At 61.5% G+C, this 20603-nt stretch overlaps 7 protein-coding genes across 7 annotated transcripts; 6 read left to right on the top strand and 1 right to left on the bottom strand.

Moving 5' to 3' along the window:
- Window positions 1-3846, top strand: CHLNCDRAFT_144263 (hypothetical protein; the record flags this gene model as incomplete). Its single annotated transcript, XM_005848819.1, has 12 exons — window positions 1-175; window positions 252-391; window positions 688-793; window positions 977-1094; window positions 1331-1436; window positions 1674-1783; window positions 1943-2118; window positions 2303-2463; window positions 2699-2777; window positions 2937-3090; window positions 3266-3356; window positions 3487-3846. 12 exons carry the CDS (start codon window positions 1-3, stop codon window positions 3844-3846), a joined length of 1776 nt encoding a protein of 591 aa, XP_005848881.1.
- A 959-nt stretch (window positions 3847-4805) lies between these two features.
- Window positions 4806-6189, top strand: CHLNCDRAFT_21918 (hypothetical protein; the record flags this gene model as incomplete). The annotated part of the gene is made up of 4 exons (XM_005848818.1): window positions 4806-4873; window positions 5056-5193; window positions 5402-5610; window positions 5792-6189. Coding segments are annotated over 4 exons (813 nt in total), but the record flags the coding sequence as incomplete, so codon positions are not given.
- A 368-nt stretch (window positions 6190-6557) lies between these two features.
- On the top strand, window positions 6558-7447 carry CHLNCDRAFT_144261 (hypothetical protein; the record flags this gene model as incomplete). Its single annotated transcript, XM_005848817.1, has 5 exons — window positions 6558-6587; window positions 6789-6920; window positions 7018-7073; window positions 7193-7303; window positions 7426-7447. The coding sequence occupies 5 exons, from the start codon at window positions 6558-6560 to the stop codon at window positions 7445-7447; spliced, it is 351 nt and encodes a 116-aa protein (XP_005848879.1).
- A 380-nt stretch (window positions 7448-7827) lies between these two features.
- On the top strand, window positions 7828-9367 carry CHLNCDRAFT_144260 (hypothetical protein; the record flags this gene model as incomplete). The annotated part of the gene is made up of 6 exons (XM_005848816.1): window positions 7828-8135; window positions 8203-8332; window positions 8479-8613; window positions 8791-8873; window positions 8980-9121; window positions 9242-9367. 6 exons carry the CDS (start codon window positions 7828-7830, stop codon window positions 9365-9367), a joined length of 924 nt encoding a protein of 307 aa, XP_005848878.1.
- A 409-nt stretch (window positions 9368-9776) lies between these two features.
- Window positions 9777-12630, top strand: CHLNCDRAFT_144259 (hypothetical protein; the record flags this gene model as incomplete). Its single annotated transcript, XM_005848815.1, has 11 exons — window positions 9777-9906; window positions 10040-10137; window positions 10383-10438; window positions 10568-10678; window positions 10939-11094; window positions 11179-11433; window positions 11501-11630; window positions 11775-11909; window positions 12026-12108; window positions 12216-12357; window positions 12496-12630. 11 exons carry the CDS (start codon window positions 9777-9779, stop codon window positions 12628-12630), a joined length of 1431 nt encoding a protein of 476 aa, XP_005848877.1.
- Window positions 12631-13348: 718 nt separating this feature from the next.
- Window positions 13349-14854, top strand: CHLNCDRAFT_144258 (expressed protein; the record flags this gene model as incomplete). Its single annotated transcript, XM_005848814.1, has 5 exons — window positions 13349-13560; window positions 13721-13814; window positions 14084-14123; window positions 14284-14422; window positions 14833-14854. The coding sequence occupies 5 exons, from the start codon at window positions 13349-13351 to the stop codon at window positions 14852-14854; spliced, it is 507 nt and encodes a 168-aa protein (XP_005848876.1).
- A 646-nt stretch (window positions 14855-15500) lies between these two features.
- CHLNCDRAFT_51550 (hypothetical protein) lies at window positions 15501-17262 on the bottom strand (the record flags this gene model as incomplete). The annotated part of the gene is made up of 7 exons (XM_005848615.1): window positions 15501-15596; window positions 15703-15741; window positions 15879-15969; window positions 16049-16301; window positions 16420-16569; window positions 16755-16943; window positions 17016-17262. The coding sequence occupies 7 exons, from the start codon at window positions 17260-17262 to the stop codon at window positions 15501-15503; spliced, it is 1065 nt and encodes a 354-aa protein (XP_005848677.1).
- Between the last annotated feature and the right edge of the window lie 3341 nt (window positions 17263-20603).

The following is a 20603-nucleotide window of genomic DNA, read 5'->3' as shown; positions in this document are numbered from 1 at the left end:
ATGTCTTCTGAAGAGGTTACAGTGGAGGCGCCCGCTGCAGCCGAGCCGGAGGAGCAGCAGCCCGCGGATGGCGAGGAGAGCAAGCCCAAGCTGGCCCCTGGGGAGCGGGTGAAACGTCCCGTGCGCCCTGATGACACCGAGATCAAGGCGGCGGTGGATGTCCTCCAGCAGTCCAGTGAGTGCCACCGCGTGCCCCCCACTTGTGTCCAGCGCGGCTGTGCTGAGCAGTGACCGGCTTGCCCTGCATTCAGTCATCAAGAACAAGCGGCGCATCGAGGAGATCAAGGAGATAATCGATGGGAAGCGTTCGGGCAAGGGGAAGGGCTCCAGCGAGCAGCAGACCGTGAAGAACAAGCTGGCCGAGTTGCGGGGCCAATTTCAGACGCTGGTGGTGCGCGCCCAGCCGCCGCCGCCGCCATCGCCCGCCGCCGCTGCCGTACTGCACCATGTGCCCGTCCGCGGCTGTGGGCTGGTGTGTGTCCGCAGCAGCCGCCGCATGGCACCCGTGTGGCCTGAAAAGGCTGCAGCCTACTAGGCGGGCGTGTCCCCAAAGTCAAACCCTGCCTTCAAGCCCGCGGTCAACCTGCAGCAGTGACCGGTCACTCCTTGCGCCCCCTTCCCGCTGCGCTGCCGGCCCTCGCCCACACTATGCCTGTGTGCCATACGCTCCCGCTTGTGGCGCTGCAGGCTCAGAAGACGCAGCTTCGGTCGCAGCTGGATTCGGCTTCCAAGGCGCGTGAAAGCGCCCGCGCTTCGATGAAGGAGCTGCGCGGCAGCATGAAGTTCACCAAAGGTGGGGTGCTGAGCGATGGCAATTGGCATTGGGGTTGGTGGTAATGTGTTGAACACTGGGAACGCTGGGTGCAGCGAGCTGGCAGCTTGAATCTGGAGCGCAGCTGAAAGCACAGGAACTGCTCTGCGCAGAGCTCGACCTGTGTTGTTTGGTTGCTTTGCCGCCAACTCCGCCATGCCGCAGTGGAGGACATTGACACGCACATCGCTGAGCTGGAGTACCGCATCCAGCACGACAGCCTGAGCCTGAATGAGGAGAAGAAAGTGTTGGAACAGATCAAGGCGCTGAAGAAGAGCCGCAGGTGCGCATGCGTTGTGGTGCGCTGTGATGTGCTACAGCGCGTCTCCTTGATGAGCTTGGCAGCAAAGGTCCGCAGATGCCGAGGGAGGAGGACGCAGTGTGGAAATGGCAGCCTGCTGTCTAGCAAGTCCAGGAATCGCAAGAAAAGAGAAGCTGCATGCTTTGGAGCTGGGCCGGGCGTGCCGGTGTGCCCTCGCCATGCGCTGCCTGATGGTGTTCAGCCCTGTCCGCCTGCAGCACCATTGGCGAGCTGACCAGCAAGGTGACACAGCTGGAAGCGGACAGCAGCGCGGTGGATGGGCTGCGGGATGGCATCAAGGGCATCGACGATGCCATCGACAAGGTGCAGGGAGAGGGGAGCATTGGACGGTGGAGAACACCATTTCCTGGTGTTTGCGGGGCGGGGGTAGCGATATGTGTTTTCCACGCTAGTAGGAGGTGGTTGTTGGCCTGCGGGCTGCCAGCCTAGCACTTTGAGGTACCCTTCTAGCATAGCCTTGGAGGCTGCACGGGATGGCCCCGAAGCATGGGTGCCAACCTACCTGCCCACCCCGCCCTGCCTGCTGTACCATGGCCGCAGATCAAGGCGCAGGAGGATGTCCTGCGGCAGCAGCTGGCCGACATGCGGGCCAAGGAGGCGGAGCAGGGCTCCGACATCCCGGGGCTCATCCAGGAGCGGGACGAGTGCAGGTGCGTCGGCACTCTCCTTGACCCCGGAGGCAGCGGTGCAGGCGCTCGGGAGCTGTCGCGTCGTGTTCATAATGCGTGTACGCGACCCTCATTCCTTTCCTCCTCCACATCTGTGCCTTACCCTTGCCTGTGCCCACCCAACTCCCCACCTGCCTGCAGGGAGATCTGCAAGGCTGCGTACCAGAAGATCCAGGACCTGCGCGGCGAGCTGGACGGCCAGTGGGCGGCGTACAAGGAGCAGAACGCGCTGTTCCGGGTGCAGCTGCAGGAGGACCGCAAGAAGCGGCAGGAGGATTACCTGAAGCAGAAGGCGGAGCGCGATGCGGAGCGCGCGGGTGCGCGGGCGCTTCAGGGGAACAGGGCCTGGGGCACTGGCGCCAAGGGTCCCTTCTTGCGCGGGGCGGGAAGTTGGTTGCGCGTGGGCGTGCACCTGCACCTCGTGCTGTTTAGAGCAGCTTGCGCGGCATGCAGAGGCAACTGAGCCGCCTGCTCCTCTTGCCCGGCTGCCTCTGCCCGCAGCGCGGCTGGCCGACCAGGCCCCTGAGCCGTTTGACAAGGAGGTCACGCTGTGCGACCAGCTGACCAGCTACCTGCGCAAGTTTGTGGTGGCGGAGGAGGCGGCTGCAGAGGTGGAGCAGAAGGACCTGTCGGGCGCTTTGGAGGGGTTCAAGCCGTTTGCGGTGCGCTGCCGCTGACTGTGGCCGCTGCCGTTGCTGCTGCTGCTGCTGCTGGTGTGCTGCTGCTGGGTCCATCGTTGTGGATGCTGCTGCGTTGCTCCCTGCGCGCTGCTATGCTGGCTGCTTCGATCGCGCCTGGCATGGGTCGTGCAGTGTTCAACTTGCGCTCCTCTGTAACAATGGCGGCACATGCTGAGGCTCCTCTGTCGCCACCTGCACGCTTGCCTCCTCTCCGCAGAAAAAGCCGATTGAGGAAGATGATGCCTGGCTGCTGGGCGGCAAGAAGGGCGGCAAGGGCAAGGGCAAGAACAAAAAGGGTGCGTGCTGCTGGCAGTTCTGCATGCCGCAGGCGCTGCGACATGGTGTACGGGACGAAGCACCCGCTCCTTTGCCAGCAACCGATGGCGAGCCGCTTGTGCCGGCGCCCTGCCTGACCCAGTGGCCTGCCCCTGCGCCTGCGCCTGTGCTGCCTGCAGAGGAGAAGAAGGCCGCGGGCCCCGAGAAGCTGAGCCACAGCCTGGACATCCTGGAGGCGTTTGCTACGCTGAAGCTGGAGGTGCCCATCACCAGCGACAAGGTGGCTCCCCTGCTGGGCGAGGTGGCGGCCAAGAAGGACCACTACCTGCAACGGTGAGGGTGGCGGAGGTTGGGGACATGCGTATATGCATCCCATGTACACAAATGGTGGGAGAATAGGAGGCTGACCTGGTTGGCCGCTGCAAACACGGGGCACACTGTTTACGAGGCCGGGAACGCAGCAGACTCAGAATGTTGAAAGCGCAATGCGGATGGTTGTGGCCTGCAGGCGACAGGAGGCAAAGGAGCGCCCCACACCCGCGCAGCCTGCCGCACCCGTCGAGGACGCGCAGGATGTTGCACCAGAGGCGCCCGCTGAGGTAGGTTGGTGTGCTGGCGGCTCTTCTCAGCCCTTTGCCCCTTGTCATGCCATCGGCTTGATCTGTTGTATGAAATCGTCATTTGCTGATGCTGATGGCCCTGGCCTGCGCCTGGCTGCTGTTGCTGCAGGGCGCGCCTGCGCCAAAGCCCAAGAAGGGCAGCAAGGCTGAGCCACCCAAGCTGGATGATGCAGCCAGCTGGCCCAGCATTGGCGGCGCGCCCGTGCCGGCTGCTGCCGCTGCCAGCGAGGCAGAGTCGGAGCCAGAGGAGGAGGAGCCAGTAGCCGAGGAGGCCCCTGTGGAGGAGGGCGAGGTCACGCAGGAGCGCTCGGCAGCCTCCGCCGCTGTGGCCGCCGCCGCCGTGGCCGCTGCCGTGGCTGCGGCGGAGGACGAGGGCGAGGCCCCCACCCCCGCTGCCAACGGCGGCCTGGTGTCGGTCAAGCTGTCTGTGGCAGCAGACGGCAGCGTGTTACTCACTCTGGCTGCCTGAGCGGCGGTGCAGCAACAGCTCGCACCTGCGCTGGACTGCGGCGGCTTGATCGGGCACGGGGCGGCAGGTGATGGTTGGCATGCCCGCCAGGCAGCCGCCCGCTCAACACGCCCGCGCCTGCTACTGCTGCCCAGCGCAGGGCGCGCACAAGGTCAAACAGCAGCGCCAAATGGCAGCGGCGGTCGTCCCCTTTTTCCTCCCATTGTGCAATACTCGCGCACTTGGCAGTCTCTCTCGGCAGCACTTGATTTGCTTTGCTCCTGCGCTCGATTTTGCACTGGCTTACCGCATAGCAGAGTGATGAGCGTAGCCTGTCCCTGTTATGTATTTGCGCCCCAGGATCACCAACTCCAGGCGTGGGAGCAGGCGGTTGGCGGGCGGCGGGACGCTGCGCAGGCGCCTGTCCCGCGCTGTCTGCCTTGCACCCGAGCTCACTTTTTGTCAACCTATATCACAGAAAGTGCTGCTCTTTGTTTCGAATGTAGAATCAACGCAGCTTTCTGTTTCTGTGCAGTGCTGAACGCATCACATCGTGCCCCTATGCCAGACCTTGAAATGGGCAAAGGAGTGCCACCCCCGGTAGCCAGAGTTCCAAAAAAACGGAGACGCGGGCAATACCGCCTGCCCATCACTGTGGCACTCGTGAGCGGGCTGCGCTGTTCTCCCTTTTGATCGTCAGTGGGCCCAGGACATGCACCCAGCTATGCGGCCGCACGGTGCCTGGCTGCTGTGGGCCGCCGCCACGCCCACCGCGTCGGCTGCCAATAGCTGCTGCCCTCCTTGCCACTGTCGTGCAGTGTTTTGTGGGGCTGTTTTTCTTCTTCGTCGTGCTGAGCAGCGGCAAGAGCGAAGACGGCGGCAGAGGGGCCAAGGTCAAGAACGCGGCAGGGGAGGGCGCGCGCCGCCGCGGCAGCTCGGCAGTGCGAGCGGCGGCGGCACGGCGGGCGGATGGCCAGCCTCGTGTGTTCAATTTCAAGGTGGTCAAGGAGTTCCCGCACGACCCGGCGGCCTTCACCCAAGGCTTGCAGTATGATCGCATATGCGAGGGCAGCGCAAACAAACAGAAGAAGTGCAGGTGGGGCAGCTGCAAGCAGTTGAGCGGTGGCAGGGACAGGCGGCAGCAGTCGCAACGACGTACGAGTGCCACCATGGTGTGCTGCTTGTGCTGCGCTCCCCTCGAAAACTTCTGGTGCACTGCACATCTTGCAGAGATATACTGTGGGAGTCCACCGGCATGAATGGCAGGTCGACTGTTCGTGAGGTGGAGCTCAAGAGCGGCAAGGTGCTGCGCAGCAAGAAGCTGCCAAAGGAGGACTTTGGAGAAGGTGTGACGCGGCACGGCGACAGGTGTGGCCGCCCGCTGCGGATGCTCTGCCTGCAATCTGGATTTTGTAGATCCTGGCACAGCAGCAGCAACCAGCCACAGAGGTTGAGGTTTGAGTCTCGCTCGTGCGTGCCGGACCACCCGATGTTTCCGATGCCCTGGCATCACGCTGCCAGCCGACTCGCCTGCCCCCTGCCGCCACTGCCGCCACGCTGCCTCTGCCCTGCGCAGGCTGTACCAGATAACGTGGATGTCGCCCCGCACCTGGAGCTACGCCGTGAGCGACTTTGACGATGTGCAGCAGCTGGAGACGCCGCTGGCCGACGGCTGGGGCATCACCAGCGACGGCACGCACCTGGTGGTGGGCGACTCCAGTGAGCGCCTGACGTGGGTGGACCCGGCGGCGGGGATGAAGCGCGTGCGCCAGGTGGCGGTCAAGGGTGAGCGGCGAACCTTGCGGCGGCGGCGGCTGGCGGGCGGGCTGGCGAGCTTAGCCAGGGGTGGGGTTGGGGTTGGGCGCAGGCCTGTTGCCAGCAGAGTTGGGTGCAGCTGCCAGCCGTGAAGCCGTCAAGTGGGGCATGCGTCCCAGCGCGCGAGCTGTGTGCCTGTCGCCTGCTGCAGATGCGGGCACGCCGGTGCCATGGCTGAATGAGCTGGAGTTTGTGGAGGGGCTGGTGTGGGCCAACATCTGGCACACCGACTGCATCGCCCAGATAGACCCTGAGAGCGGCGAGGTGGTGGGCTGGGTGCTGCTGGGCAGCCTGCGGCGGAGAGCGGAGGATGCGGCGGCGGCCGACGCGTCGGCGGCGGGCAAGCGGGCGCAGCCGCTCGACAGGGAGGCTGTGCTCAACGGCATTGCCTACGATGCAGAGCAGCAGCGGCTGTTCCTCACGGGCAAGCTGTGGCCGCGCATCTACCAAGTGGAGCTGCAGGAGGTAGAGGGGGCCCAGGGGGTGGCCAACCTGCAGCGAGCGCGGCAGCACTGCATCATGCGCGGCAACATGCAAGCCGGGCGGTGATGGTCGACGGACACCCTGTAACTTGGTTGGGCGCGTTTGGCGTGTTGAACGAAGATGGGAAGGCACTGTCTCAAGGGGATGCAAACATTCCAGCTACTTCCAATGTGTGGTGAGCATCTTCACGGTGTGGCCGCCAAGCCAAAAGCGGCGCTTGGGTGGCGCCCACTTGGCAGCCGCTGCCATTTTCTAACACAAGCGCCTGGTCATTGGCTTTGGCATTGGCCTGCCTTCAACAATACTGATACAGGGTCAGGTGAGCAGCCAGCCGCATTCTGGCGCGATCGCACCTGGTCACCTGAGTGCGCTCACAGACGGCGGCATCGAGAACCCAAGCTATGGAACTTTGCATGGTTGTGGCGGCCGCCTTGATGGCGGCCGCCATTGGCGTAGTGCTGCTGGTGGGGCGGGAAGCGTCGGGCGGCAGCGCCACTGTACCGGCCCCGTTTCCCTGTTGGAGCGAAATCATCGTCTACATGGGGCTCACTGGCCGCTTCCCCGGTGAGGAATGGCCACAATTGGGTGGCTGTCGGCCTTGGCGTGCCAGCTGACGTCTTCCGTGGGCGGCTGCGTGTGCAGACGTTGTCCAACTGCACGCCCAGCACGGCCCGCTGTTCTGGTGGCGCTTCCTGGGCCGCCGCATGATCATGGTTGGCACGGTCGAGGCTGTCAAGCAGCTTCTGAATGCGGAGGGGTCTCTGGTCAAAGCGGACTACCCACCCTCTGTGCACAAGGTGGGCGGTCTGCCTGCAAACAGCCAGTTTGGTTCCCATTTGGTGTGACACATACACTGTGCGCCTCTCAGGTCCTTGTGCATACCTCCCTCTGCAGCTGCTGGGTCCCTGGGGGACGGTCAACATCAGCGGCAAGCACCACATCCGCATCAAGTGAGCCTGTGCCAGAGTTGTGCTGTGCCGTTCCCTAATCTGCTGGGCCCTGTCCTTCGGCGAGCAATGCACGCATTGTCACCCTGACTCCGGCCCCTACAGCCCCCCGCCCTCCGCAGGCGCCTGGCACAGGCAGCCTTCACCCCCAGGGCCATCCGCGGCTACCTGCCGCGCATGCAGGCCATTGCGGAGCAGGCGGTGCAGAAGTGGGCAGCAGATGGCGACATCCTGTGAGTGCAAAACATCGCATCTCCCTTGCCATCGCGGCTGACAGGCGTCTTCAGCTCTTGATGCTGTCAGCCGCGATGCTGATCCACACATCTACACGCCCTGCCACCTATGTGATCTGCAGGGTGCACGAGGAGATGAAGTGAGGGGGGTTGGAGCGAGCCTGCTGCACTTGGATGCTGGCCCACTCTGATATTGCCTGTGCCTTCCACCTGCACTGAAAGATCCCGCCCTGGGCAGGTGGTTCACCTTCCGCATTGCGGTAGAGACCATTGTGGGATTTGACGATGGCTGGACCAACGCCAACCATTTCCCCACCATCAGTGAAGAATTTGAAATCTGGCTGAAAGGGCTGTTCAGGCGAGTCGGGTTCGGTGGGGCTGGCCGACTGCCTTAGCCTGATGGAAGAGCTTTGATCCAAACCCGCTTGTTTCAGTCACATATACTGTATGCTCTCATTTTGTGCCTTGCACTCTGCAGCATCCCACTGCCCATCCCCGGCACTGCCTTTGCACGCGGCATGAATATGCGGGCAGCACTGATGCGCCGCATCCACGCCAGCTTGGACCTGCTGGAGGAAAGGAATGCAGCAGCGGCAGCAGCAGCAGGGGCCACAGGAGGCAACTCTGGCTCAGGGGAGGGCGGCAAGGCCGCTACAGGCAGAGACGAGGATGCTGCTGGCGCCGAGCAGCCTGCTGCGCTGGACCTGCTGATGGCGAGCAGGGACGAGGATGGCAACAGGCTCACCAGGCAAGCAACACACTTTTTGCCTCTTGCCTCCATGCCCTACGCAAGCCAGCGCCTTGGCTGGGGGCAGCCAGACCAGAGGCTAACGTCCAAGAAAGGTAGGCGACAAGGGCTGCTGACATGTCTGTTCTGTTTGCCACTTGCCTGGCTGCAGGGAGCAAATTGCCGACACTGTGCTGACCCTGCTGTTTGCGGGGCACGACACCAGCAGCTCTTCCCTCACCCGCATCTTCCACCACCTGCACAACCACCCCGAGGCCGCAGAGCGTCTGAGGCGGGAGCAGGTGCGAGTGTGCCTGCCTCCTGTCAGTCAGCTTGCAACTGCAATGAACGTGTGGTCAGATGCAAAACACGCTCGTGGAGAGGCTGCCACTGCACATCAGCTCCGCCGTCTCCATTGCTGCTGGCTGGCTGACACTGCCTACTGCAGGCGGATGTGGTTGCCAAGCATGGCTCTGTCATCACCGAGGCGGCGCTGCATGACATGCCGTATGCAGACGGGGTGGTGCGCGAGACCCTGCGCATCACACCTATCATCAATGCCACCTTGCGGGTGGCGCTGCAGGTGGGTCCCGCAGACTGACTTAGACCAGCTCTTTGTGCAATTGGACCTGCTGCTGCAAAGTGGTCACCTCAGCACTGTATTTTCTCCGCCTGATATGGCCTGCCTCCTCCTCGCCTGGCTAGTTTGCGGCTCAGGTTGCAAGCCGTTAATCCGGTGCTGTGCCTACTCTCCTTTCAGGACTTTGAGCTATGCGGGTACAATGTGCAGAAGGGCACTTCCCTGCAAGTCAGCCTGACGCAGCCGCTGCTGACTGATGCCAGGTCAGCACGTGCTCATTTACCACCTATGCTGTACGAACACTACATGTGTTGGACTTCTCCACGTTCAGGAACACTCTGCACCTCGTGCATCTCGCTGCCTGTGCAGATGGCAGGGCGAGGAGCAGCCGCTGGCCTTCAAGCCCGAGCGTTGGCTGGCCGGTGCGGCGCTGAAGCAGGGCGCCTGGATTCCCTTTGGCGGCGGCCAGCGGCTGTGCCTGGGATGGCTGCTGGCAATGACCGAGATGAAGGTGCGCCTTTCTGTGAGGGGGTTGCTGGGTGTGGGTGTGTTGTGTGTGTGGCAGGGGCATCAGCCTCTGGGACAGTTGTGGTCTCGTCCTGTTGCAAGGCTGCTTGCGGCTGCTTTGTAGGTGCTGCTGGCGGTCATCTTCCGGGGGCATGCCGTGGAGCTGCGCCAGCCGGATGAGCCCTGGGTGTTTTTTCCAATTGCCAGGCCCAAGCGCGGTATGCCCGCGCGCTTTGTTGTTGTTGAATAGGGGAGGCATGAAGATAGTGCCATTTGCCTGGCGTGCAGCTAGGAGCACAGCGAGGCAGGCTGCCCACGAGTTAATGTAGCATCGAATGCTGCCTTTGATTGATTGATCGATTGATTGAGTTGCAGATTTATTTCATCGTGCATGCTTGGTCATTCAGTGTTGGGCGTGAGCTGCTGTGCGCTGTCTGTGTCCAGTAAGAAAGTCGGTGCCAAAGACATCTGGACAACTTTCTCCTCGTTTGCTCCCTCTCTATCGTCTCTGTGTCGCACGTAATCAACTCCCTTCTCCTGCTTGTTGTGCCTGCCAGGGGCACTGGCTGCTCGCCTCTCAAGCACTGGCTGCTCGCCTCTCAAGCACTGCCGGCTTCTGCTGTGGTCCAATGCTTCTGTTCCTCTTCGCCGTTACCTTGATGGCAGCCGCGGCTGCTACCTTTGTGCTGTGTGGCGGTTGCCGCATTGGCAACAGCGGCAATGCCATACCGAGCCCCTTCCCCTTCTGGAGCGACCTCATCATAGAGACGCGCAAGCGGGGCTTCCCAGGTGAGTAAACGCAGTGGGAGATCGAGTCCAAGGCAGTGGGAGACCAAGTCCAAGGCTCCGGGTGCGGCAGCGATTTTAAGCGCCCAATATGCGGCGTACCGCTGCTGACAGGTCCTAGCAGTACCATCTGCAGACTTTGTCAAGCTGCACGCCCAACATGGCCCGCTTTTCTACTGGCGCTTCCTGGGGCCCCGCAAGCTCTTTGTGGGAAGCTTTGAGGCCGTCAAGCAAGTGTTGCACGGGGAGGGTGACACCGGTGAGTCGGCAGTGGACCAACCATAATAAATGCAACTTCACAGCTGCCGTAAGGTTGTGTTCACTTGAATGCATTGGCCGCTTGCAGTGAAAGCTTATTACTCACGCAGCACCCGGAAGGTGGGCCCATGCCAGTAGCCATGCTGCACATGTGCATGATATTCGCTGGGCCGATGCCCCCGTGCTGCCACTCTTCTGCGCTGCTGTCTTTGCGGCTGCAGTTGCTGGGGCCCTGGGGTATGGTGAACATCAGCGGCAAGCAGCACGCACGCGTCAAGTGAGCTGCACTAGCTTCTGGGCTAGATTCGGGTGCTCACTGTTTGCCGGCTTGCTAGTGGCTTGCACTTCCCACCGGGTTGGGAGGGAGACCGACTCTGTCGATCCTGCTGCTCCCCGCCCTCCGCAGGCGCCTGGCGCAGGCGGCCTTCACACCCAGGGCCATCCGTGGCTACTTGCCACGCATGCAGACCATTGCGGAGCAGGCGGTGCAGAAGTGGGCGGCAGATGGCGACATCCTGTGAGTGCAAAACATCGCGTCTCCCTTGCCATCTGGCTGACAGGCTTCTTCTGCTCTTGATGCTGTCAGCCACGATGCTGATCCACATCCACACATTTACAGGCCTTGCCACCTTTGCGATCTGCAGGGTGTACGAGGAGATGAAGTAAGGGGAGATGCTTGGACTGTTCTGCGAGTCGGCCGCACGCGGCCTTTCAGGCGCAGCAACCAAACCGCCTGCCTGACGCCACTTATGTGTGCACAATCACGGCATTGTGCAGGTGGTTCACTTTCCGCATTGCGGTGGAGATCATTGTGGGGTTCGACGATGGCTGGACCAGTCCCCGGCAATTCCCCACCATCAGCGCAGAGTTCAAGACATGGCTGGAGGGCCTGTTCAGGCGAGTTAGGCAGCAGCACTTGGACCGCACCCGCTTGTACGAAAGATAGCGAATCTCATCAAACAACAAGCAATGCCTAACGGCAATGTGCCCCATTGCACCCCTGCCTGCCCCCTCCAGCTTCCCACTGCCCATCCCCGGCACTGCCTTTGCACGCGGCATGAAGATGCGGGCGGCGCTGATGCGCCGCATCCACGCCAGCCTGGACCTGCTGGAGGAAAGGAATGCAGCAGCGGCGGCTGGTAGCCCTGGGGAAGCTAGCGGCCACAATGGCGATGCGGGCTCGCCTGCTGCAGAGCAGCGCACCACTCTGGACTTTCTAAAGAGCAGCAGGGACGAGAATGGCAACACTCTGACCAGGCAAGCAGAAGGCACGTCTGGCTAGCCAGCTGCATGCCCCCCGGAAAGGCCTCGAAGTCAACTTTCACTGACCTGGCTGCAGGGAGCAAATTGCCGACACTGTGCTGACCCTGCTGTTTGCGGGGCACGACACCAGCAGCTCTTCCCTCACCCGCATCTTCCACCACCTGCACAACCACCCCGAGGCCGCAGAGCGTCTGAGGCGGGAGCAGGTGCGAGTGTGCCTGCCTCCTGTCAGTCAGCTTGCAACTGCAATGAACGTGTGGTCAGATGCAAAACACACTCGTGGAGAGGGTGCCGCTGCATCAGCTCCGCCGTCTCCATTGCTGCTGGCTGGCTGACACTGCCTACTGCAGGCGGATGTGGTTGCCAAGCATGGCTCTGTCATCACCGAGGCGGCGCTGCATGACATGCCGTATGCAGACGGGGTGGTGCGCGAGACCCTGCGCATCACCCCCATTGTCGTCGGTTTCTCACGGGTGGCGTTGCAGGTGGGTGGGTGCCAAGGTGTGCATTGCAACAACGCCTGCTGGCTGCCAGTTTATACATCCTGCTCCGCGTCGGCACCGCTGTCAGCAGACGTCACCACGCCCCTCCTGGCCCGCAGGACTTTGAGCTGTGCGGGTACACAGTGCCGGCTGGCACTGGCATGACCTGCAGCCTGGCGCAGCCACTGCTGACCGATGCCAGGTCAGCGCCCCCCAAGTGCACTGCTTTTGGTGCAGCAATATGAGCTGCAGTCAGGCTGGCCACGCAGCAATGTTTGGGATGGGCTGGATGGCTGGCTTTGCCTGCAGGTGGCAGGGCGAGGAGCAGCCGCTGGCCTTCAAGCCTGAGCGCTGGCTGGCCGGTGCGGCGCTGAAGCAGGGCGCCTGGATTCCCTTTGGCGGCGGCCAGCGCCTGTGCCTGGGCTGGCTGCTGGCGATGACCGAGATGAAGGTGGGCCTTTCTGTGAGGGGGGTGTTGGGTGTGGGGGTGTTGTGTGTGGGGGAGGGCATCAGCCTCTGCGGGAGGGCATCAGTCCCAGGGGAGTTGTGGTCTCAACCTGTCGTAAAGCTGCCTGCTGCTGCTCCGCAGGTGCTGCTGGCGGCCATCTTCCGGGGGCATGCCATGGAGCTGCGCCAGCCGGATGAGCCCTGGGTGTCATTCCCGCTGGCCAGGCCCAAGTGCAGCATGCCCGCGCGGTTTGTGGCTGTCAAGGACGCCGAGTGAAGGATACCCGTCTGGTGGGGATGTACAAAGATGCACAACACAAGTGGGGCAAGCGCTGTTGAGGTTCATTTGTGCCTGGGGCGAGCATCATGAGCAACATTCTCATCACGCATCTACTGCCCCTGCTGATTACGTGTTGCTAGCTGCATTGTTGTTCATGCACCAAGTTGCCAACCGTCTGCCAACCGACTTGTCGCCATCTCTAGAGCGTGCGCCTGCTGCCCACTCTGAATAGCATGCCTGTAACTGCATCCTCTCACTGGCATGGACATGCTTGGCCTATGCTGCTCAGACCGCATGGTCGCCAGCTGGCGGGTGTACCGCCGCTGCCAACAGTACTGCGAAGAGTTCTCGTTGTCGCGTTCTGCGTGATGCATCCACACCTGCTGCACCTTCACCCATCTACTGCTGGCCCAGGCCTCGGCGCGGTGCGCTGTCAGGCAGCGCTCCCAAACGAGAGCCTGCAGCAGTTGCAGGGGCGCATAGCAGGCTGTATTTCACCTGCAGGCGCCCCTGCCACCTAACGCTCGATCAGCGGTGGGACGTTCAACACGCTGGGCCGGGCTTCTTGCACCCATACACCGCCTGAGGTGCGCCAGCATGTTGCTGCGAATGCCCGAAGGGATTTGAGGTATTGCTGCTGTGTGCTGCGGTGCACCACACCGCCCGCCCGCCTGAACCTACACCTACCCGCTTCCGCCTTACCAGGTTTGTAGCCATGGAGGCCACAGCTTCCAGCACGCTGCACATCACTTCCTCGGCCATCTCACTCATCACGTGCCTCGTCATCCTCATCTACCTGTTGCACCCCGCCTACATGGGCAGCGCGCAGCTGTTTGGCCTGCGCAAGCCCGCCACAGCCTCCCCGCAGACGGACTGCCTGCTGGCAGTCAGCGATGGATGGTGGCAACGCACGCCCCCTGGCATAGAGTGAGCAGGCCGCCAAGGCTCATCCTGCTGCTGCACTGATGCGTCGCATCCCCAGCATGTTTGTGGCAGCTGGCATACAGACCTCCGCTGCTGTCCTGTTGCGTCATCTATGGAAAGCAGCATGCCCCTCTCAGCTGTGGCCCTCAGCCCGCTGCTGCAGCATTTCGGACCTGCCTCTCAACATAGCTGTGCGGAACAAAACTGACGCGTTTCTCGCATGGAATGAGGTGCGGCAGCAGCCCGGTCGCCTGCTGGTACAGCCCCCGACTGACACTCCTCCTCACCTGTGCCCCGCAGAGCCTCGCATACCAGTGGGCATGGCATCCGCACCCCGAATGTGGAATACGACGGCGCAGTCGCAGCGAAATCGTGGCAAAGTTTCGGAATCGCAGGCTGTTGTTCATCGGCGACTCGCATGTGCGACATCAGTGGCATGAGGCCATGGGTGCTGCGACAGCCGGCAATTGAGGCGAACTATGCATTACAACTGGCCTGCTGCCGTTTCTGCTTGTGCCTACTGCAGGTGCGCTACTTTCACAACTGGGTTGCCATGGCGCTAGGAGGTGCGCAGGGGGGGCAGTGGGGTGGTCTGCGAGGGGGATCCGCCTGAAGGTGGCCGTTCTGCCGACCACAAACCTGGCAAACAAACTGGCAAGCGCTGCTGTGGGATCTGCATGCCAGCCGTCCACACCTTTGTCACGCAATGTTGTTGCTGTTTTGCAGGAGATATCTATGCCAAGGTGGACTCCAATGCGCCGCAGTCTAAGCACAACAAGGGGCAATACCTTGCAGCTCACAATGTGACGCTGGCGATCAACATGACCCATCTAGCCTCTGAGATCCAGGGCTACTTGGAAGCATGGTGCGGTGCAGGCGCATGGTGGAAGAGTGGGGATGCATGCAACTGGGCCTCACTCGTGGTGCAGCAGGCCAGAGCTGATAACAATACACACGTGGTGTGGCATCGTGCAGGAGTGGGCCATGGCCGGACTTATTAGTCATGGGTGAGCAGAGCTGCACGGGTTAGCTGTGAGCATGAGAAGAAGATACAGAGTTTGGCTGCAGAGTTAGGGAGGGGAGGTCTGCAATGCAGGCATGCACTTTGCGCTGCACGCTGACTCCCTGTGCCTGCTACTGGTGCCGCAGATTCATCGGTGTGGCATCTCTTTACGAATAAGAACATCTCTGATTACACTTCTCAGATGCTCGGCCTGCTCAATACGCTGAGAACTCGAGTGCGTGCCCAGCAATTCATCGCTGTGCTGCTTGCAGCTGCAGATACATGTATGCCTGATTGCAAAACAGTTCCACTTGGTAGAACACCTCGATTGAACTATTGCACTCATTTCCAACCTGATTGCTGCACCTCCCCCTGTGGGAGCACAGGTGCCCTCGACAACGTTGATGGTTTGGGTTTCCCCGCCGCCGCGGCACACGCTCAAGGCACCGACGTACACGGATCTTCCTGCAGAGTGGATCCGCCTGTACAATCGCGTGGCTGTGGACCTGGGCTTCATCTACCCGACTGGCCCTGCGCACCACCTGGACCTGTACAGCCTTGCCTTGGGTGAGTCAGCGGCAGGCTGGCAAGCAGCATGCAAGCAGCTGCTGCCCAAACCCTCTGCCACTCCACCATGACCGAAGTGCCCCTTCTCTGCAGACTGCTTGCCTTGGTGCTCCAGAGATGGGTTACATGTCAAAGATACTGGGAATGAGCTTGGCCTGCAGATACTGGCCAATTTGCTGGTGCAATTGTGGTAGCCAGCATTCCCTTGTAACATGCACCACAACAGGAAGCATGGTTCCGATAATACAGCTGAGACATCCCAATCAGGACCCTGGTCCTAATAGCACTTTGCGGGTGCTGGCACGAGCAACCGCCGAACACAGCACGACACACTGCAGGCGACGTGACTTATGCTCGAATGGTTGATGCTGCGTCATTGTGTGTGAGGCTGGCCATCTCCATCTCCTCCCACCGTGAACGCAAAAAACCATGGCTCCACCTCGGCATTGCTGGTAGTGATGGTGCGGATCTGAAAAGGCAGTCGGAAGATCCAGTCAGGGTTTGTGGCCACAAGAGCAAAGCGCATGCATCCCAAACTTAGTACACTGGGGCCTTGCTGCCAGGGATGCACGCACCTGTCGGACCTCCATGCCTGGGATGCCAACCAGCCATGGCTGCAACAAAGCACAGGGCATGGTTGGTGAGCTGGCCTGACGAACAGCCAGCAGTGTTCAGCATGTGTAAACTCAGATGCAGTAGGGCGCTGGCTGGTCTGACGGAGAAGTTTGGGGCTCTCAGCCTGTAGACCTACCATCTTGATCAAGCAGACCTCAAACTTGCCGCCTTGCTTGTCAGAGCCTTCCATGCGGCATGTGCTGAGCTCGCCCTGCTCCCGTGAAAACCTGCACAGCGAAAACAAGTTGCTGAAGCAAGGGCATTCAAGCCAGCAGCTGGTCTCCAAGCACCCACATGGGTACACACCTAATCTCCTTCTGCTGCAGCGCCCACACCATGGCACGGTTGGGGCGTGCGCCATACTGCTGAAATTTGAACTCCCACCAGTGCCGCGGCCGCAGCAGCGTGTGCAGCTCCTCATTGCCATGCGACTTGAGCGAGATGGTGACGATGATGTGGCGCTTGGCCACACGCACCAGCTCCTTGACCACCGCATCTGCCTGCTCAGGAAGAATGTGCTCCAGGACGTCATTGCTCACCACCAGGTCGAACTGTTTGTCTGCAGCGCAGGCATGAGACGCGGTGAGATGCTGCCCTGAGGCTGCACGCGGTCGCGTGGACGCCAAACAGGGCCCTGTCCAGCGCAGCGCCTCCTCTGTTGCCCGGCAAGTGCTTACCCAGGTAGGGCAAGTCTGTCAGGCTCCCCTGTTCTGCAAGCCCGGCCTTCAGCAAATCAGGAGCATCCCGCTGCAGCACCGCCGGCGACAGCTCGATGCCAAAGGCAGCCTTGCCATGCATGCGCATCCACCGTACCATCTGGCCATTGCCTGCACATCAGCCAAGACCAGAGGAGCACCAGCCACACAAAGCAGGTGTTCAGTGACGTCAGCACGGGTTTAGTACAACATCCAAGCCCAGGGGAGCAAGCAGCAGCCATTCGGAGCACAGTTCAGTCAAGTGGCGCATGGCCGGCGCTGCGATATTGCAGCTGGGGAACACACGCCCCTGGCACCTGTGCCCGCATCCAGCACGGTATCGAACTGCAGCTTGGACACAATGTCTGATGCAAATCTGCAGCCCCAGCACTGGTTGCGCCTGTATGCGGTCTTCCCTGTCCACATTTTGTCATACAGTGCCTGCTTGGGGCTGGTGCTGCCCTTGAAGCCGGGCCGGCGCTGTGGCGCCCACTTTGATACACGTCCTGCGCATGGTGAGATAGAGTGAACAGCGCAAGTGCGTGACGTGTTGCTGTTGGGCTTTCATTTGGGCTTACCTGTTTGATTCAAGTAGGCTGCAATATCGAAGAACACGTCCACCTGACCAGAAGGGAACGCGCCAGCGCCGGCGCCCGCCACGCCGCCAGCGAGGTGTGGCGGCGCCGCTGCCGCGGCTATAGCATTTGCCGCTCCCGCTCGCCGGCCGCACTGGTAAAGCACCGTGGCAACGAAAACCGTGGCAACGACTTGCGCAAGCCAGGCGCCGACTCTGAGCTTATTAGCAGCCGGCTGTTCCTTCTTCATTGTTCGAGAGAATCAGCACATCCAAGCATGTCACACTTACCAGGAAAGACACGCTGTGGGCTCCAACCACCCGATTCCGCAGGTACCTGTACTGCATGCAACCACCGGAGGAATTTGAGTGCTTTACTCGCCGCACTGATCTTGTTGCACATGCCGCTTGCATGTACTCCTAGGCGGCCCAATGGAGCTGGCCCGGGCTTCAGCATGCCGTAGGCCAGCAGACGTCACGTATAGCACGGTGCTACCGCTGCCGACGAGAGCGTGGTCAATGCGGGGGTGGCGAGCTGATCAAGTGCCTTGCCAGGAGCGCCATTGAATCAGATCCTGTTGTGGAGCAGCAGTTATGCAAGAGTGGTGGTCAGAGGTGCGTATTGTGACACCAAGGCTCGGCTGAGGGAGCACCCGGTGCGGGCCGCGATTGGACAACACCCCGTTTGCCGACGACGGCTGCAGCTGGGGGGGGTGCAGCAGGCACTGTGTTGTCTACAACAATCACTCGCAGCTGCAAGACTCTGCTCGGTGCATTCCTGCGGGCTGGCTGTCAGACCTCACGTTGCGGCGGCTCCGGCCGGGACGGAGGCTGGCGGCAGTACAGAGCGGTGGCACGCCGGAGCCCTGGCGTCCCCAATGCCTGGGGAGAATGGGAATTCGCCACACTAGCTCCTTACCATGCTTTTACAATCATAGCCAGCCGCTCGCGTGCAACATCGCCACCATGGTTGCCCTCAAACCCAGCAGCAAGCTGCCGTTTGGCAGGGTTGCAGTGGCCGGTTTAATCATGCTGGCTGTCTCTCTCACGCTCAGAACATCCTTCATGGTGCTGGGCGGCCCGCATCTGAACTCGGGTGCACCACAGCAAGAGAGCGCGGTGCAGAGCGCGGAGCAGAGCGCGGTCAAGCGGTTCTGCACGCCACCTCTTGCCCCACAAGGCGCCGCGGCAGCCCAGGGCCGCGGCAGCAGTAGCGGCGGCATGGCCCGCGCCGGCAGCGACGACAGCGAGGGCAGCAGCGGCAGCGACTTGAACAGCCGCAGCATGGATGGGCAGGGAGCCAAACAGGACGCAGAGGGCCCAGTGACGTGGCAAGAGATTGACAGGCTCATCAGCCAACCTGCCCAGGTGCACGGGCGGCAGAAGAAGGCGGGGTTGCCGGCCAACTGGCGCAGCGCGCTGGGACACATGGTCAACATGTCGCCCTGGCTTCCTGCGGGCCTGCCGCCCAGCATCACACCTGAGATCACGAAGTGGCTGGAGATGACGGGCAGGTGGGTGTGGCGGCAGCCCTACCGCGGCCTGGTTGTGCACTGCAGTTGTGATATCGTGTGGCAGGCAGGGTGCGACAGGAATGCTGCATGGCGATGGACTGTCAGCGGTGCACACAGGTCCAGAACCAGGGCCGTAGGTGCTGCATGGCTGGAGCGTGCTCAGCCTCACGATGCCGGCCACAGCACACACGCCAGCCTGAGAGTATGTCGCGCGACGTGCGTGCGTGCCTGCTTGCCTGCAGGTGGAAGGCGGGCGAGCTGAGCGGCAGCAACGCTCAGCTGCGGTCGCCCGTTCCCTCTTGCCACTACCTTGTTGACCACCGCCGGGGCGTCATCTTTGTGCGCACTACCAAAATTGGCGGCACCACGCTGGCAAACACGCTGGGCATCACTAACAACCCAGTGGCTTGCAGGTACTTGCCGCCTGCCTGCCTGCCTGCCTGCCTTGCTGCTGTCCGGGGACTGGCGTGTGCAAAGGCTGCGGAGCGCGCGCGTGCCGCAGGATGGACCCAAAGCGATGCGAGGATTGGTGTCGTGGGCGGCCGCTGTGCATGAGCTACCTGACAGACCCCGAGATTTTGGAGAAAGTGTGGCAGAAATACACGGGTGAGAAGGTGTGGGGGCGGGACCATGCCACCACACCTGTGACTGCCACTGCCCCAAACAAGCTGGCATGTGGCTGCTGCATCCCGGCCTGCAGTTTTTACGTTTGTACGCAACCCTTGGAGCCGCGCAATAAGCAGCTTTCATTACAACAACAAGCGAGCAATAAAGCAGAATTGCCGGTCATCGTTTGCCAGCTTTGCCGCAGCGCCCAGCGTGACCGCTGTTGTGTGCTTGCAAAAGTGAGTTGGCCCTGTCCTGGGCAGCAGGGGTCGGCATGGAGTGTGTATGGGTTGCGAGGGCTCACCCCGCAGGTGAATGCGCGACCTGGATTTCACCCAATGATTGGATCTGCCTAGGGGATGCTCGCTTCACCTCTCCCCTGCCGCCGTCCTCCTGGCTTTCATGCAGCCTTAAAAGCTGTTGCGTTGAGCGTTTCGGATTTGTGCTGGAGCACTTGGAGCCGCAGACCAACTCCTGCATCTTCACGGAGGATGGCCTGCCCGCTGTCGACTTCATCGGCAGGTCGGAACGGTATGACGAGGACTTTGAGGCAAGTGCCTGGGCTGGTCTGGTGCAGGTCTCGGTTGCTGGCTGACTGGGCAGCCTGCTTCCTGACTTGGCAAGCCCGCGCGGTTGGATGGGCGAGGGCGCTGGCATTGGTATTGACTTGATGCCACACGCGGCTGGTTCATTTGTTCCTGCTGCTGCAGGACCTGGTTAAGCTGCTGAATAGCAGGATGCAGCAGAACGGGAAGTCGCCTTTGAAGATACCACGCGTTGGGCGCCTCAATACTCGCAGCAGCAGGTAACGGCCGTGTGTGTGCTGGAGGGTGCGACTTTTGTGGGTTTCGGTGCAGCATGCACCAGAACAAGCTGGGTTTGTGCTCTTGTTGCAGACAACTGAGTCTGGCTGCTGGCCGAACAGGTAGGCCTCCCGGTAAGGATGTGCCCCATGATGGGCATGATGATGGCCCCCCACCTGGAGGGTCATTGGGGACATCATCCTCAATCATGCATCATTCTCCCTCCCGTTTGTTCTGTTGGCATCCCAGCAACCGTAATACGCTTTTCCAACGAACTCAACCCCCATGAGCACACATGAGCATGGTGCCCAGTCCGGCAGCAAGGCTCTAGGTCCAACGCCGCTATTGAGCGGTGCAGCTAACCAAGCTAAGCAGCTGAAGTCGCGCTTCAACTCGTGGGAAAGGTTTTGTGAAGCACATCCACAGGCGCGCGTCGCCATCGCCGTTCAGTCAGGCTACTCCCACGAGATCAAGTTCTTTTGCCATTCCATCGTGTTCTGGGAGGAGTTCAAGGACTTCTTCACTGAGCGGTGCGCCGCCGCCGGCAGCCGCTCCGAGCGGTCGCGGCTGAAGGGCGAGCTGGGCAAAGCAGGCATTGATTTCAGCAAGTTTCTGGCTTTGGCAATAGACCTGTGGAAGGCAGAAGGTGTTATCTCTCAGTTACAGGGT

Source organism: Chlorella variabilis (genome assembly GCF_000147415.1).
Source record: "Chlorella variabilis unplaced genomic scaffold CHLNCscaffold_7, whole genome shotgun sequence".
Lineage (NCBI taxonomy): Eukaryota > Viridiplantae > Chlorophyta > Trebouxiophyceae > Chlorellales > Chlorellaceae > Chlorella > Chlorella variabilis.
This window is presented reverse-complemented; position numbering and strand designations above follow the sequence as displayed.